At 41.6% G+C, this 17,877-nt stretch overlaps 1 protein-coding gene across 3 annotated transcripts in view; it reads left to right on the top strand.

Annotated features, from left to right (window-relative positions):
* The first annotated feature begins 3,999 nt into the window (after positions 1-3,999).
* LOC115152973 (ubiquitin domain-containing protein 1) overlaps positions 4,000-17,877 on the top strand; it is a 28,162-nt gene continuing 14,284 nt past the window's right edge. Inside the window, exons 1-2 of one of the 3 annotated variants that reach the window (XM_029697935.1) lie at positions 4,000-4,026; positions 15,162-15,248. In XM_029697935.1, coding sequence (XP_029553795.1) covers positions 15,170-15,248 — 79 coding nt within the window. In that variant the 5' untranslated portion in view covers positions 4,000-4,026; positions 15,162-15,169. Of the gene's footprint in view, positions 4,027-13,623; positions 13,845-15,161; positions 15,249-16,842; positions 17,251-17,877 lie in introns of those variants that run through there. The other 2 variants (XM_029697934.1, XM_029697936.1) reach the window with 2 other exon arrangements.

Raw genomic sequence — 17,877 nt, 5'->3', positions numbered from 1 at the left:
ATTGGGGGTGTCTTGCTTATTGCCTATAATTTCCACCTGTTGTCTATTCCATTTGCACAACAGCATGTGAAATTTATTGTCAATCAGTGTTGCTTCCTAAGTGGACAGTTTGATTTCACAGAAGTGTGATTGACTTGGAGTTACAGTGTTGTTTAAGTGTTCCCTTTATTTTTTTGAGCAGTGTATTTGGCTAAGGTGTATGTAAACTTCCGACTTCAACTGTAAATGTTTAAATTATTTTACATCCTAAAAATATGGAATAGGCAAATGCTTTGATTTCTTGTCAAACAGATGGAAAAGGAGTCTTAGAAAACATCTACCAGAAAAAGTCTTAAAATTGATTAGAAATATATCAAAAGACAATACTATTGAAGTAAAGACCCCTGCCAACTAATGGCAACACATTTTAGCTTAGGATCATTTTTTCTGCCTTCTGTAAGTTTTAAGAAACATTGTCTTTTGCCTTGATAGGATAAGGATAAAGTAATCCTTCTAACCCCCCCCCCCCCCCCCCAAAAAAATAGATATAGATGTACTATTGTAAAGTGGTTGTTCCACTGGATATCATAAGGTGAATGCACCAATTTGTAAGTCGCTCTGGATAAGAGCGTCTGCTAAATGACGTTAATGTAAATGTTGAAATTCCGTTACCAAAAACCCGCATATATTTAAGATATTTTAAAATGTTCTCCTTTACTTGTTACTCCTTTCAGAAGTAACAAGTAAAAGTAAAACTATCAATTAGTGATAGTTTTTACTTTATGAATTAAGGTATTAAAACTTTTAATTCTGTTACCAATTCGGTAACAGAATTTCTGCAATTGAATTAGCTACAATGGGAAATCATAGTATTCACATACCACAGTTGTCACCTGCTACTGTCCTGCCTTCCACTGGCATACTGTTACGTTCAGCTTGTAACTGTTTTATTTCGGGCTAGTGGCCAAAGTCACTAGACAGAAATTAATTGTAACCTCTTAACGGCTTTTACTGACACCTACCCATGAGTCCTCTCTTTCCATTTACTGAAACCAGCCTCCTCATCCACTGAGCATTGGACGTCCATGGACGTAAAAAGTAGTTAAAATTTGGTTCAATCCGCCCTGGCCTTGATTTCAATGCCCACAGATGTATTTTGGTCCGGACCAGCCTTGGTTTCAACATCCATAAACGTCTGGACCGGCCTTCATTTGACCCAAACATAGTGTTTCATTACAGCACCGTAGGTGGAGTACAGTAAAGTATACAGCACCAGTCAAAAGTTTTGACGCACCTACTCATTCCAGGGTCTACATTGTAAAATAATAGTGAAGACATCAAAACTATGAAATAACACATATGGAATCATGTAGCAACCAGGTGTTAAACAAATCCAAATATATTTTATATTTGAGATTCTTTAAAGTAGCCACCCTTGGCCTTGATGACAGCTTTGCACAATCTTGGCATTCTCTCAACCAGCTTCATGAGGTAGTCACCTGGAATGCATTTCAATTTAAAGGTGCGCCTTGTTAATTTGTGGAATTTCTTTCCTTCTTAATGCGTTTGAGACAATTAGTTGTGTTGTGACAAGATAACCCTATTTAGTAAAAGACAAAGTCCATATTAGAAGCGACAATCCATCATTACTTTACGTCATGAAGTCCAGTCAATACGGAACATTACGAGAATTTGAAAGTTTCTTCAAGTGCAGTTGCAAAAACCATCAAGCGCTATGATGAAACTGGCTGTCATGAGGACCGCCACAGGAAAGGAAGACACATGGTTATCTCTGCTGCAGAGGATAAATTCATTAGAATAACTGCACCTCAGATTGCAGCCCAAATAAATGCTTCACATAGCTCAAGTAACATGCACGTCTACCATCAACTGTTCAGAGTAGACTGCATGAATCAGACATTCATGGTCGAACCACTACTAAAGGACACTAATGAGAAGAAGAGACTTGCTTGGACCAAGAAACACAAGCAATGGACATTAGACCGGTGGATATATGTCCTTTGGTCTGATGAATCTGAATTTTTTATTTGTTTTGCAGTGATATACCATCCCATCTGGTTTTGACTTTGTGGGACTATCATTTGTTTTTCAACAGGACAATGACCCAAAACACACCTCCAGGCTGTGTAAGGTCTATTTGACCAAGGAGAGTGATGGAGTGCTGCATCAGATGACCTGTACTCCACAATCACACGACCACAACCCAATTAAGATGGTTTGGGATGAGTTGGACCACAGAGTGAAGGAAAAGCAGCTAACAAGTGCTCAGCATCTGTGGGAACTCGAGAGGAAAAGCACAGTGCCAAGAGTGTGCAAAGCTGTCATCAAGGCAAAGGGTTGCTACTTTTAATAATTTAAAATATTACATGATTCCATAGGTGTTATTTCATAGTTTTGATGTCTTCACTATTATAGTAAAAATAAAATAAAAACCCTTGAATGAGTAGGTGTGTCCAAATTTTTGACTGGTACTGTAGTTCTGTACAGTGAAGAAAAGTAGAGTTCAGAACAATACACAGTAGAGCACACAAGTTGACTACACTAATGTACTGTACTGAATTATAATGTACTGAACTACACTACTGTTCAAAGGTTTGGGGTCACTTAGAAATGTCCTTGTTTTTGAAAGAAAAGCAAAACAATGTGTCCATTAAAACAACATCAAATTGATCAGAAACAATGTAGACATTGTTAATGTTGTAAATGACTATTGTAGCTGGAAACAGCTGCTTTTTAATGGAATATCTACATAGGCCCATTATCAGCAACCATCACTGCTGTGTTCCAATGGCACGTTTTGTTAGCTAATCCAAGTTTATCATTTTAAAAGGCTAATTGATCATTAGAAAACCCTTTTGCAATTATGTTAGCACAGCTGAAAACTGTTGTGCTGATTATAGAAGCAAAAAAACGTTGGTCTTGTTTGGTGGCGTAGCTCATTAAAATAATAGCCAGTGTGTAGAATAATACCCAACTATGCAAAGAATGATATTGCATATTTCTACCTTTGGTTTAACTATTTAGGATACATCACCATGAACAAAATTACATTAATATCCATCATTTTGCATTTCTGTGTAGTAAAGATCAGGGACCGATGATAAAATTCTGTTACCGCAATTCTGTTACCAGGTGTAAATCCACTTCACTTATTGTAATTCCAAAATAGATTTTTTCAAACTCAAGCTGTTATCATAGCTGAGACAACATTCTTTCTGCAGACATCATTGAATCTTAATTCAGAGCAGATATTTAAACGTTTTTGAAAATGTGGTCATGTAAAAAGGGAGATTTTAATGAAATTATGTTACCGAAATGTGCACCTGCACAGTTCTTCCAGAAAATGTGTTTTTGTAAAATGTTCAGTGTAAATTGTTGAAAGTAGTCCTTGTGCATAGATGTGTATGGTTTGTTACATTTTGGAATCAATGGTTTTTGTTTAGCATAGGTTTGAAGTGTAAAATCTGAGTCAGCGCAATTCAGTTTACCGTGGAATTGCCCCCCTACAAAATGTTTCAAACCTGGTCCTCTTAAAAAAAAATAAAGGAGAGTCACACACTCTAGGAGCGCAGATGCAAAAAAAATATTTATGTCCAACGTTTCGACAGACAAGCTGTCTTCATCCGGGTATAATGACAAACACTGCGGGATGACTCATTTATATAGTGTCAAAAGACACACGTGTCTGTAATCATGGCCGGGTGTGGCCTGATATCATTGGTTAATTCTCATATATTAAAATAGCATACAAAAAAACAAATGGGTAGCATACGATCATAGATACAATTTGGCTACATAAGCCTACAAACATTTACAATAGCAAAATCACAAGAATGGCTTCAGATCAAAGTCAATGTTGAGACCGAAGGGAGCAAGGGTCTTTAAATTAAAGATCCAAGTAGCCTCTCGTTTTAACAATAAATTGTCGAGGTCACCCCCTCTCCTAGGGAGGGTGACATGTTCGATGCCAATATAACGTAGAGACGAAATCGAGTGGTTTTCTTCCAAAAAGTGGGCCGCAACTGGGTAAGTCGTGTTTTTGCATCTAATGGTGCTACGATGCTCCGAGATACGTACTTTTAATTCGCGCTTTGTTTTACCCACATCATTTTTCCCACAAGGACAAGTTATAAGATACCAGTTTCCACCCTGTAGTGGCGCAAATACACGTTGTGCAGGGATATCTTGGGGTGGTAAATCAGTTTACAAGTTGATCTCTGAGGTTTCTGCCCCGTGAGAATACAACCAAGGGAAGGTCTGAAAACACATTACCGATACTATCATCGGAACTTAGAATGTGCCAATGTTTGTGAATGATTCCCTTAATTTGTTCAGAGCACTTTGAATAGTTAGAATGCTTATTTTTACGATTTTTACCTTTAAAAAGGTCATGTCTCGTTTTGTTTTGAATTTTCTCAATGGCAATATTAATCTGACCATTTTTGTACCCCCTCTCCTTGAATTTCCTTTGCGTCTCAGTCATATTTCTGTCGAAATCTGATAGTTTTTTACAAATTATTTTGATTCAACAGAATTGGCTGTAGGGTAAACTGTTTTTCAAGGGAAGTGGGTGACAACTATCAGCCCTCAACAAACTGTTACGATCAGTAGGTTTCCTGTAAAAATCAGTGTATAGAACATTATCTTCACACAAGATCAGAAGATCAAGAAAACTGGTTTGAGGTCTATCAGATTGCATAGTAAATCTCAGATGCTCAGAACAGGAGTTAAGAAAAACATGGAATGCCTGGAGCTGTTTTGCATCACCCCTCCACAGAACAAAAATATCATCAATATACCGTTTCCAAATAATGATATTAGGCAAGAAAACATTTGTTTCTCCATGTAACCCACATACAAATTAGCATAGTTAGGAGCCATGGGGGATCTCATAGCAGTACCCTTCGTCTGAATAAAGAAATAATTTAGAAACATGAAGTAGTTGTGTGTGAGTACTATTACAGCCAATGTTATAATGCATGTACTGGAAGGAAGGTAGTTCATTATGGTCACGTTGCAGAAGAAAATGTTTCATAGCTTCAATACTGCCCTCTTGTGGAATATTTGTGTATAACGACTCAACATCAAAAGTAACTAACAAGGTATTCTCAGTTAGAGGATCAAGAGATTCAATGATAGAGATCATACTGCTGGTGTCCTTTACAAAGGAGGGCAGCTGTTCTGCGATCATACTGTTGGTGTCCTTTACAAAGGAGGGCAGCTGTTCTGCGATCATACTGCTGGTGTCCTTTACAAAGGAGGGGAGCTGTTCTGAGATCATACTGCTGGTGTCCTTTACAAAGGAGGGCAGCTGTTCTGCGATCATACTGCTGGTGTCCTTTACAAAGGAGGGCAGCTGTTCTGCGAGTGGTCTAATAAAAAAGTCAACAAAAGTAGATAGAGGGGTCGTTACTGCATCAATGCCCACTACAATAGGGCGCCCTGGAGGTTTTGTATAATTCTTGTGTAATTTCGGCAAAGTATTAAAAAGTGGCAATTTTAGGGTGTTGAATAGCCAAAAAGTCGTGTTCTTTTTTGGTTATCTGACCAGAACTTAAATGCCCATCTAGGACAGTAAAGATCGTGTTCTGAAATGGGGCAGTGGGGTCACTTCTGAGTTTCTTAATAAAGGGTTATCTTTTGTACCTACAACTCAGTGCAACGATTTTGATGTTAAGGTAGACATGTTTTAAGTTTTTTATAAACATCCATTTAAGGGAATACTTTAGCTCCCCTAATCCTGATATTTCTACTGAACATGTAGGTTGCTCACCTGCACATACTCCGACTCCTTTAGAAGTAAGAGTTATTTTGTACCTCCAGCCAATCGCAATCACTCTATTGAGACATATTGCAGACTCGATAAAGATATGTACAAACAGAAGTACATATCTTTCCATAATTTACCTAAGGATGAAAAACAAGCTTTGCTTGATTTACAATCCGATATGTCAGTCCTTACCCGCCCTGCTGATAAGGGTGGGTCAGTTGTACTCATGGATAGGACAGCTTATGTAAATGAGTGTCAAAGACAACTGTTTGACAACACCTTTTACAAGGTAGGGTTTTACATTTTTTTTTAGATGATGGGCAGGGACTCTGCTGGCTTAGCTTCAGGGGGAAGCTGGTTCCAACATTGGGGTGCCAGGACAGAGAAGTGCTTGGACTTGCCCTCCCTTAGGGGTGTGAGGGCCAAAAGACCAGAGGTGGCAGAATGGAGTGCTCTGGTTGGGGTGTAGAGTTTGAGCATAGCCTGAAGGTAGGGGCAGTTCGTCTTGCTGCTCCGTAGACAAGTACCATGGTCTTGTAGTGGATGCGAGCTTAGACTGGAAGCCAGTGGAGTGTGCGGAAGAGCATGGTGACATGGGAGAACTTAGGAAGGTTGAACACCAGGCGGGCTTCAGTATTTTGTATAAATTGCAGGGATTTGATGGCACAAGCAGGGTGCCCAGCCAACAGCGAGTTGTAGTAGTCCAAAAGGGAGATGACAAGGGCCTGGATTAGGACCTGCACCGCTTCCTGTGTGAGGCAGGGTCGTACTCTACAGATGTTGTAGAGCATTAACCTGCAGGAGCGAGTCACTGCTTTGATGTTTGCTGAGAACGACAGGGTGTTGTCCAGAGTCACGCCAAGACGCTCCGTCTTCTTGAGATTGAGCTTGAGGTGGTGGGCCAACCTGAGATTTCTGCGAGGCACACAGAGATGCGTGTTGCCACCTGGGTGTCAGAAGGGGGGGAAGGAGAAAAGTAGTTGTGTCATCTGCATAGCAATGATAGGAGAGACCATGTGAGGATATGATGGAGTCGAGTGACTTGGTGTATAGAGAGAAGAGGAGAGGGCCTACAACCAAGCCCTGGGGGACACCAGTTATGAGAGTATGTGGTGCAGACACAGATCCTCTCCACGTCACCTGGTAGGAGCAGCCTGCCAGGTAGGATGCAATCCAAGAGTGCCGAGCCTGACACTCCCAGCCCTGAGAAGGGAGGATCTGATGGTTCACGGTGTCAAAAGCGATGGATAGATAGAGATTTCGCTTTGGCAGTGCGGAGAGCTTCTGTGACACAGAGAAGAGCAGTCTCGGTTGAGTGAACCATCTTGAAACCTGACTCATTCGGGTCAAAAAGATAGTTCTGAGAGAGACAGCGAGAGAGTTGGTCAGAGACAACATGCTCAAGTAATTTGGAAAGAAAAGGGATACCAGTCCGTAGTTTTTGAAGTCAGAGCATTCTAGTCTTGGTTTCTTGAGGTGGAGCGACTTGGGACATTTTTAAGTCAGAGGGACCGCAGTCAGTGGTCAGGAATGAGGAAGTGAGGAATGGGAGATGGTCTCCAGAGATGGTCTGGAGGAGGGGATGGGGTCGAGTGGGCAGGTTGTCGGGCGGCCGGACCTCACTAGTCAGGATTTCATCTGGGGAGAAAGAGGTCAATGCGTAGGGTAGTTCTGTGTGAGTGGAACCAGTAGACTCAATAGGCTGAGGAGTGTATGTTCTCAACCTTTTTTTCAAAGGGGTTGACATAGTTGTCTGCAGAGAGGGAGGGGCAGGTGGAAAAGAGTTTCCTTGGGCTAGAGGCAATAGCTTGAAATTTAGAGTAATAGAAAGTGGCTTTAGCAGGGAGGGAGTGGGAGTGGAAGGATGGTAGGTCCTCCGGAGGGAGTGGAAGGATGGTAGGTCCTCCGGAAGTGTAGGTTTCCTCCATTTTCACTCAAGCTTCCTGCAGACCTGTTCTGTAACCTCGCAATGAGTCACTCAGCCACAGAGCAGGAGGGGAAGGCCAAGCCGTCCGGGAGGAAAGGGGACAGTGCGAGTCATAGGATGAGGAAAGGGAGAAGAGTAGGGTTGAGAAGGCAGAATCAGGAGGGAGAAGGATTTAGCAAAAGGGAGAGATTAATGGGAGAGCGAAGATTGCGACAGCTCATGACCATCTGGGTAGGGGCTGAGTGGCTAGGGTTGGAGGAAAGGGAGACAGAAAAGGAAACAAAGTAGTGATCAGAGACCTGGAGGGGGGTTGCAGTGAGATTAGTAGGCGAACAGCCTCTGGTAAAGAAGAGGTCAAGCGTATTGCCTGCCTTGTGAGTGGGATGGGACTGGGAAAGGGTGAGGTCAAAAGAGGCAAGGAAGGGAAAGAGAGTTGGAAAGGAACAAATCGAAGGCAGACGTTGGGAGGTTGAAGTTGCCAAGTACGAAGAGAAGTGAGCCATCGTCAGGAAATGAACTTATCAAAGTGTCAAGCTCATTGATGAACTCTCCAAGGGCCCCTGATGGGCGATAGATGACAACAATGTTAAGCTTGAGTGGACAAGTCACAGTGACAGCATTGAATTCAATTGAGGAGATGGACAAGTGAGAGAATGAGAAAATAGATGTGATTTAACTTTTTAATTGAGTGTTTTATCAACATGTACACACAATGTCTGTGGGACTTAAAAGACACTCTATTTGTGGTATTACCCAGGTACACTTTAGGAGAAGATGGAGTCTTTTATGTCCCACAAACTATTACGACCACCAAGGGCCTGGAATTGCACCTTATTTCCTGTATAATGCATTACCTTTGGCTGGAACCTTTTTTAGCAGAACCTTTTTGGCATGAGGCCAAATGTAATCTGATTCTAATCAACCATATCAGACTGCCAACATGGTAGAGAAGCTGTGCTTCCACAATATCTGACTTTTTATCTGTATTTTTATTGACCGTTAAATTAAATGCTTTTTACCCTGTTTTCTTTACATCATATGAGAGGTTTGTTTTTTCTTCTCTGGCCTTTTCTCAAAAGTCCATTCACTCCTCGACTCCTCTGTCCTCCTCTTGGGTGATAACTGACCAATGCAAGGGTGAAGGTTGAGGAGGATGGGTGAAGCTTGACTAGTGCAGAGATGATACTTGACAGGGGGAGGGGTGGGAGTTAAGGAGTAGGGGTAAAGCTTGACTAGTGCAGGGTTGATATCAAATAATACTGTATTTTATTTGTCATATGCACCAAATAAAACTGTTGTAGACTTTACTGTGAAATGCTTGCTTAAGAGCCCTTCCCAACGATGCAGCTTAAAAATAATAATACAAATAAAATAGTAACACAAGGAAAAACATTTAATACACAATGGAGCTATATACAGAGAGTACCAGTAGCAGATCAGTGTGCAGAGTTACAAGGTATTAGAGGTAGATATGTACATGAAGGCAGGGTAAAGGGACTAGCCATCAGGATAGATAATGATAAGAGTAAAATAAAGAACAGAGTAGCAGCAGCAAATGATGAGTGTAAAAGTGTGTGAGTGCGTGTGTGTCATGTGTTTGTGTTGTGTCGGTATGTGTGTGTGCGTATGTAGTGTATGTGTGTGTGTTTTGTGTGGGAGTGTCAATGCAGTGTGTGTGAGTGAGTGTGTACAGTGCATTCGGAAAGTATTCAGACCACTTGACTTTTTACATATTTTTGTTACAATACAGCCTTGTTCTAAAATGTATTAATTTTGTCATCAATCTACACACAATACCCCATAATGACAAAGTGAAAACAGTTTTTTTGTAATTTTAGCAAATGTATTAAACATAAAAAACATAAACCTTATTTACATAAGTATTCAGCCCCTTTACTATGAAACTCGAAATTGAGCTCATGTGCATCATGTTTCCATTGATCATCCTTGAGATGTTTGTACAACTTCATTGGAGTCACACACCTGTCTATATAAGGTCCCGCATGAGGTCAAAGGAATTGTCAGTAGAGCTCCAAGACAGGATTGTGTTGAGGCACATGTCTGGGGAAGGGTAACAAAAAATGTCTGCAGTATTGAAGGTCCCCAAGAACACAGTGGCCTCCATCATTCTTAAATGGAAGAAGTTTGGAACCACCAAGACTCTTCCTAGAGCTGGCCGCCCGGCAAAACCGAGCAATCGAGGGAGAAGGGCCTTGGTCAGGCAGGTGACCAAGCACCCGATGGTCACTGACATGGCTCCAGAGTTCCTCTGTGGCGATGGGAGAATGTCCTTCTGGAAGATTCTCCCAACTATCTCTGCAGCACCCCACCAATCAGGCCTTTATGGTAGAGGGGCCAGACAAAAGCCACTCCTCAGTAAAAAGCACATGACAGCCCTCTTGGAGTTTGCCAAAAGGCACCTAAAGGACTCTCAGACCATGAGAAACAAGATTCTCTGGTCTGATGAAACCAAGACTGAACTCTTTGGCCTGAATGCCAAGTGTCTCGTCTGGATGAAACCTGGCACCATCCCTACGGTGAAGCATGGTGATGCCAGCATCATTCTGTGGGGATGTTTTTCAGCGAGAGGGACAGGCAGACAAGTCAGGACAGAGAGAAAGATGAACAGAGCAAAGTACAGAGAGATCCTTGATGAAAACCTGCTCCAGAGCACTCAGGACCTCAGACTGGTGCGAAGGTTTACCTTCCAAGAGGACAACGACCCTAAGCACACAGCCAAGACAACGCAGGAGTGGCTTCGGGACAAGTCTCTGAATGTCTAAGTGGCCCAGCCAGACCCCGGGATGCTGGCCTTCTAGACAGAGTTTCAAAGAAAAGGCCAGAAGCTCAGACTGGCCAATAAAAATAAACGATTAAGATGGGAAAAAGAACACACACTGGTCAGAGGAACTCTGCCTTGAAGGCCAGCTTCCCGGAGTCGCCTTTTCACTGTTGATGTTGAGACTGGTGTTTTGCGGGTACTATTTAATGAAGCTGCCCGTTGAGGACTTGTGAGGTGTCTGTTTCTCAAACTAGACACTCTAATGTACTTGTCCTCCTGCTCAGCTGTGCACCGGGGCTTCCCACTCCTCTTTCTACTCTGGTTAGAGCCAGTTTGTACGAGATCTTCAGTTTCTTGGCAATTTCTCGCATGGAATAGCCTTCATTAAACAGAATAAGAATAGACTGACGAGTTTCAGAATAAAGTTTTTTTTTTGTTGCCATTTTGAAGCTGTAATCAAACCCACAAATGCTGACGCCTCAGATACACAACTAGTCTAAAGAATGTCAGTTGTATTGCTTCTTTAATTAGAACAACAGTTTTCAGCTGTGCTAACATAATTGCAAAAGGTTTTGCTAATGATCAATTAGCTCTTTAAAATGATAAACTTGGATTAGCTACCACAACGTGCCATTGGAACACAGGAGTGATGGTTGCTGATAATGGGCCTCTGTACGCCTATGTAGATATTCCATAAAGAATCTGCAGTTTCCAGCTACAAAAGTCATTTACAACATTAACAATGTCTACACTGTATTTCTGTGATTTTAATGGACAAAAAAATGTGCTTTTCTTTAAAAAACAAGGACATTTCTAAGTGACCCCAAACTTTTGAACGGTAGCATATACAAGTGTGTGTGTGTGTGTGTAAGGTCAGTGCAGATAGTTCTGGTACCATTTCATTGACTATTTAGCAGTGTGGCTATTTTTAAATGTCTTATGGCTTGGGGATAGATGCTGTCTCGGAGCCTGTTGGTCCGAGAGCCGACGCTGTAGTGCCATTTGCCGGACGGTAGCAGAGTGAACAGTCCGTGGCTTGGGTGGCTAGAGTCTTTGTCAATTTATCGGGCCTTCTGTTGACACCAGCTGATAAAGAGGTCCTGGATGGCAGGGTGCTCGGCCCCAGTGATGTACTGGGCTGTTGGCACCACCCTCTGTTGCGCTTTGCGGTCAAGGAAGGTGCATTTGCCATACCAAGCAGTGATGCAGTCAGTCAAGATGCTCTCAATGGTGCAGCTGTAGAACTTTTGAGAATCCGAGGACCCATGTCAAATCTTTTCAGCCTCCTGAGGGGGAAGAGGCGCTACTGTGCCTTCTTCACGACTGTGCGGGTGTGTACCATGTTAAATCTTAAGTGATGTGGGTGCCAAGGAACTTCAAGCTCTCGACCCGCTCCACAACAGCCCTGTTGATGTGGATGGGAGCGTGCTCTGCCTTCTTTCTCCTATATCCACGATCAGCTCCTTGGTCTTACTGACATTGAGGGAGAGGTTGTTGCCCTGGCACCACACTCCTCCAACCTCCTCCCTGTAGGCTGTCTCATCACTGTCGGTGATCAGGCCTTCCACCATAGTGTCGTCAGCAAACTTGATGATCGTGTTGGAATCGTGTGTGGCCACCCAGTCATGGGTGAACAGGGAGTACAGGAGAGGACTAACCACACCCCCTGAGGGGCCCCGTGACAAGGAAAGTTTTAAGTGTTGAACAGGAGGGGTGATGCTTATCTAGTGCAGGGTTGTTGAGACTTTACTAAGTGAGGGGTGAGATCTGAGTAGGGGGAATGACAAGGTTCCTAATATACAGGTAACTGCCAAAATAAAGGAAACACTAACATAAAGTGTCATAATAGGGCGTTGGGCCACGAGCCAGAACAGCTTCAATGCACCTTGGCATAGATTTTACAAGTGTCTGGAACTCTTTGGAGGGATGTGACACCATTCTTTCACGAGAAATTCCATGATTTGCTGTTTTGTTGATGGTGGTGGAAAACGCTGTCTCAGGCGCTGCTCCAGAATCTCCCATAAATGTTCAATTGGGTTGAGATCTGGTGACTGAGACCACCATGGCATATGGTTTACATCATTTTCATGCTCATCAAATCGTTCAGTGACCACTCGTGCCCTGTGGATGGGGGCATTGTCATTTTATGGGGAATTATTTATCTCAAATGTTCTTCATCAAAATAAAAATCAGGAAATATATGGTCTGAAGAATTTTCTATTAGATGTAGGGTTCTTAATTAACTATATTTACATACATGCATGTATAACATTTTATGGCTGGCTGTTTTAAGAGAAATGGTTGATTTAGCTGGAAATTCTATTTCTTGCTGCTGCTGTTTCTCCTGCGCATGCGTTTCCGATTAATTTGTCGTCGGGACAGTGAACGCCGAGTGAAAGGCGATTAAATCTATAAACAAGCTGCAGATTGATTGCATGGATGAATCCACATGTTTACCTTATCAGACACGGCGGAGGACGTTTTCAATCTATTGCAAGTACATCAACTCTAGCTTTTATACAGCGGCCTTTTTTATTCGAACGAATGGATAATCTGGTTTTGTGACGCAGGGGTCAGAGCAGGCACAGTCTTGTGAAGCTAGCCACAATAAGGATTAGCCACACTAGTGGAACGTGCGGTTCACCTTCAAAATAACAGTTGCCCCATTGAAAGTGATTTCAAACGCATACAACAAATAGTGGAATCATTCCATATTTTGACTAGATAATGCTTAACAAGGTCGGAATGTTATAAATTAAACAAAATGCAATAATGTGTAGATTGCTGAGGGGGAAAAACGACAATCAATTTTAGAGTAAGGCTGTAACGTAACAAAATGTGGAAAAAGTCAAGGGGTCTGAATACTTTCCGAATGCACTGTAAGTCCCCAATGCAATTCTAAAGTCCAGAGTGCGAATTCAACTGGTGTTTTCTTTTTTTGTGCCAAATTAACTAATTATTGTCTTTCGTTGAATTTTTATAGAACATTCCGACCTTGTTTAGCATGATCTAAATAAAGGTTTAAAGAAAAATCTAGTCCATGATTCCACTATATATATCCGTTTGAATCACGTTCAATTGGGACTTTTATTTTTAAGGCGAACCTCAAATTCCACTATTGTGGCTATTCCTTATTATGGCTAGCTTCACACAGGTCAAGTTTGCCACAGCGGCTGTGAGAATAAGCACCTGTTGGCGCAAAGGTGACAGGACAGACAAAATTGGACAGCGCAAAACGGCTGACTCCTTGTGTCTCCTTTCACGTATCGCTGCAGCTGAATCCAGAACTAACTTTGGAGTTTAAGTTATTTGGATGTGGCAAGCCAACTGCAGACGAATGCTGAGTTTAACGAACTGGATATCTGGTAAATAAAAACCTGTTTTGTTGAATTGATTGTTTACCAATGCAATAATTGCAAATAACAGCGCTGACAGAATTGTTTAATGTGTGTAGTTTTTAAGCCACATTTGCATTGATTTGATAGATACAAAATCAAGACATGTGGAAACAGCCTGAAGACCCGACATCGAATTGCATTCAATTCTATGTCGGGCATAAATGAGCATGTATGTGGATCAGGAAAGTTCCTCTCAATCCCACAATCCAGAATGTTAAATTAAATTTGCCTGCGAAGCCGCTAGTGGTTTTATGGATCTTTACTATCACTTTGGCTTGATGTGTACAGCTGGTAATACACTTGTGACCTCCAGCGACCAGTTCGTACGTACACCATTCTCCATTCATGCAAAGTCTTCGATTTCCTCCTTAACTAAATTGAATTATGAGAAGGCAGAAAAAAGGGGGAACTATGCTTACTTTCTTCCCCTTCAGCCTGACTGATGCAACCGGATTGGTTGAATGCGACAGGCAACATCTGGGACTAGCATTCCTAAGCATTAGTGGCTGCCCAGGCTAGAATACAATTATATTGGTCATTGGTCATTTTGCAGGTAGGAATGTGAGACAATATATCCATAGGACAATATAATTACCTGAACGTTTCAAAGTAGTATGTGTTCAGATTTCTATCACCTGAAGCATCAGCAGGAGCTCGTGCATGTGTTTACATGGTTTTGCACGTGCTTCAGGTGACTACCAGTGCTTTTGAAAAGTTAATGTAATCATACTTTCCTGTGGATATATTGTCTCACATTCTTACCTGCAAAAGGACCAACCGCACGGACAACCAGTAAAATATAATTTTATTAAACATACTGGGTTTGTAGAGGTTGAGAGAGGAAACTTTCCTGATCCAAATGCGGAATGTTGAATCCAATCCAATGCAATTCAATGTCAGGCCTTCAGGCTAATGGAAACAGCCATCTTGCTATCTTAATTGCAGTTTGTGAGCTCGAGCTGTCAGACACGTTGACAGCTCATGGTAGATGTGGCATGTACATGTTGCCATTACAGTATTACCAATTAAACAATGAGCCAATGTCATTGACCATCCAAATATGGGATGTGTTTTGCAGGTATATATCATACTGACAAGTAGTCATTGGATTAATTAAAAAAACACAATGTCTATGATTTGTTTTGTTTCTCTATTTCAATAGCTCCCCTTGCATTTGTTTGGCAACATTATAACTGATTGATAACTGTTAATCTTTTATCTCTGTGTGTGTGTTTTCCTGATGTTATGTAGCTACTGATGTTATGTAATTATATGGCTCTGCAGAGACAGTCATGGGCGGGTGTGTAGGGAGGGATCAGCTGGATGGACCAGGACCTGCCAGGAACTCTACATGGAGCAAAAAACGAGGAGGTAAGAAATTCTGACTGTATAATGCTCTGCAGACAGTGGTGTAGTGGAGGGTATACGTCATATACCCACTTTTTTTCAGTGGGCATTGTGTATACTTCACTCAAAGTAGCCTATGCCTACCTGACAGAATGATATCATGATTATTTGTATCTATCCAGTGGCCATTTGTTTTGCAAACTCCATCTCATGTGCGCTACAGAAACACCGGTAACTAGGGCTGTTATGGTGACCATATTACTGCCGGCAGTCAGGAGTCATTACCGCAGTGAAATTCCACGTGACCATTGAGTCACAGTAACTACACTTCTCCAAAACTGTGCTCTGATGCTTCCGATGGTCATTAGTAGTAGCCTACCTAACTTGCTAACTGCCAGTTGCTAGTGTCCCTCTAATCACTCTGACATCAATGAAAATGCAATCGAAAATCAAATCAAACACTTCATTAGAGCCCTGTTATTCAGAGTTTTAGCATAATATGATCACCTGTTGCGTAGCAAGAGCCAGCTCCTCATAGCTGGTTGATGCATAGGATGAAATGTGTTCCTGTTGCGCAACATTTCTATAGGCTGTGCTATGAAATTGTGTGAGAAAACAGAGTTTTGATGGCCTCTATTAAAAAGAGGAGGAACCCATCATCTTTCAAACAGGGTTTAAACTTTGAGCACCTCTAATTCCTAAATATTTTGGCATTCAGGTCCAAAAGGTCACTTTCTAACCTTCTATGGGCAAACACGTATTGAAAGTTTTGTTTAAATGAAAAGGGGTGTGGTCAAAAAGTGATTTCATTCAAATGGATTTACCCATATACTACATTATTTGTTTACAATGTCGCCTATGACAACAAAAACATTTGGTCCTTTTTGTTAGGATTGTCATATGATTGTACGTGGTCCTCTGTTGCTCAGTTGGTAGAGCATGGAGGTTGCAATGCCAGCATAGTGGGTTTGATTCCGTGGACCACCCATACATAAAATGGATGCACGCATGACTGTTAGTCACTTTGGATAAAAGCGTAATTGGCATAATATATCAAATCTAAATGATGGTTAAGCTAATGTAAGACCCTCGTTCTAAGCATTGTTCTACAGAAGCTATAGTCTCTGGTCTAGGCTGGTCTGCAATGGATCATACCTGGAACTTTCCAAGGCCAAGTTTGTTTCTTAACAAACAGGTAACATATACATTGGATTATACCAAGAAGTCGTCCCCCCTCCCACCAAAGAGATGTACAATGGATTCTACCTAGAATTATCTACCCCCAAACAGCTGTACAATGGTGTATACCTTGAACTGCCCATCAACAGGTGTAATCCCATTCACAGCAGATTAGTATGGTCTGACCAGAGTTTAAAGTCTATAATGGGGTTGTGGTGTTGACTTCGGTTATTCTTGACCTCTTCCACATCTTCCCCTAAATAGCTAATTGGATTAGTGCTGTTGTGTAAGCATTAGCTGCCTACCTAGCCAATCTGGATAGGATACTATTGATAGATGCTGTTTATGGCATATGCAGCCAGATATTCCATTTGTCATATATTGATCCTGTGGTATTTTGGGAGGCTGGGTGTGTGTGTGTGTGTGTGTGTGTGTGTGTGTGTGTGTGTGTGTTATTCAGGCATTCATTAGTAAAGAACTGGGGAAGTGCCACAACAGCTAGCTAACCTAGCTCAGACTCCACAAGGATAACTGTAGTCGTCACGGATAGCCAAAGCGTGAGAATCTAGTCCAGGTGGTGGGATCATACCCTTGACCACTGCAACCTTCTTAGACAGAAAGACGTAAGCTCCAATTTCTGGTTGGAGACTCTGAAAGGCTGTTTTTTCTGACGCTGAGTCAGTGTTGTGTTTGATTTAAACAACAGTATCTGGAACTAAGAGATTGTGTGTCTGACACACACATCAAATCGCTGGGAGAGAGAAAGAGAAGAACATGGGAGTCGCTAACTCTAGGGACTACCATCCGTACCACCCCTCACAGTCTCCCATTAAGGTGGTGCTGAAAAGTGAGTACGGATGCAGATGGATTGTTGGAGTGCTGGATGACTGTGTTAGTGAGCCTCATCTTTCTAGAGCTGCAATTGCCAATAACATAAAAGTATTAAGTCGGTGTGTAGTTTGTTTTCCAACATGCTAAGTTGAAGTGTAAGATGTGGCCATTTAGATATTAGTAACAACTTGTTATTAGGTTGTAATACATCTGTCTTAAGCTTATAGTATGACGTGTTAATATAACCTACCTCACTTCATGAATTCAGTTAACAGGGGACGGGGGATGTTTATAAAGGGAAAGGGGGATACCTAGTCAGTTGTCCAACTGAATGTATTCAACTGAAATGTGTCTTCCGCATTTAACCCAACCCCTCTGAAGGGCAATGAGGAGAAGGAAGTGTGTAATGTAAATAATGGGACTTAGACTAATTATTATGGAAATATACTGTAATAGTATCAGGAGTCAAACTTGTGTAATAACTATATAATAGTGACTATTAAAGGGCAATTCCACCACTTTTCAACCTAATTTTCATTATCTCAAACACAATACCAGTGTCTAAATATGTGAAAACGGCACATTTCTACCTTTTGTAGGAAGAAATATAAAGTAAAACAATTCTACCCCATGACATCATCAA

Source organism: Salmo trutta, chromosome 18 (assembly GCF_901001165.1).
Source record: "Salmo trutta chromosome 18, fSalTru1.1, whole genome shotgun sequence".
NCBI lineage: Eukaryota > Metazoa > Chordata > Actinopteri > Salmoniformes > Salmonidae > Salmo > Salmo trutta.
This window is presented reverse-complemented; position numbering and strand designations above follow the sequence as displayed.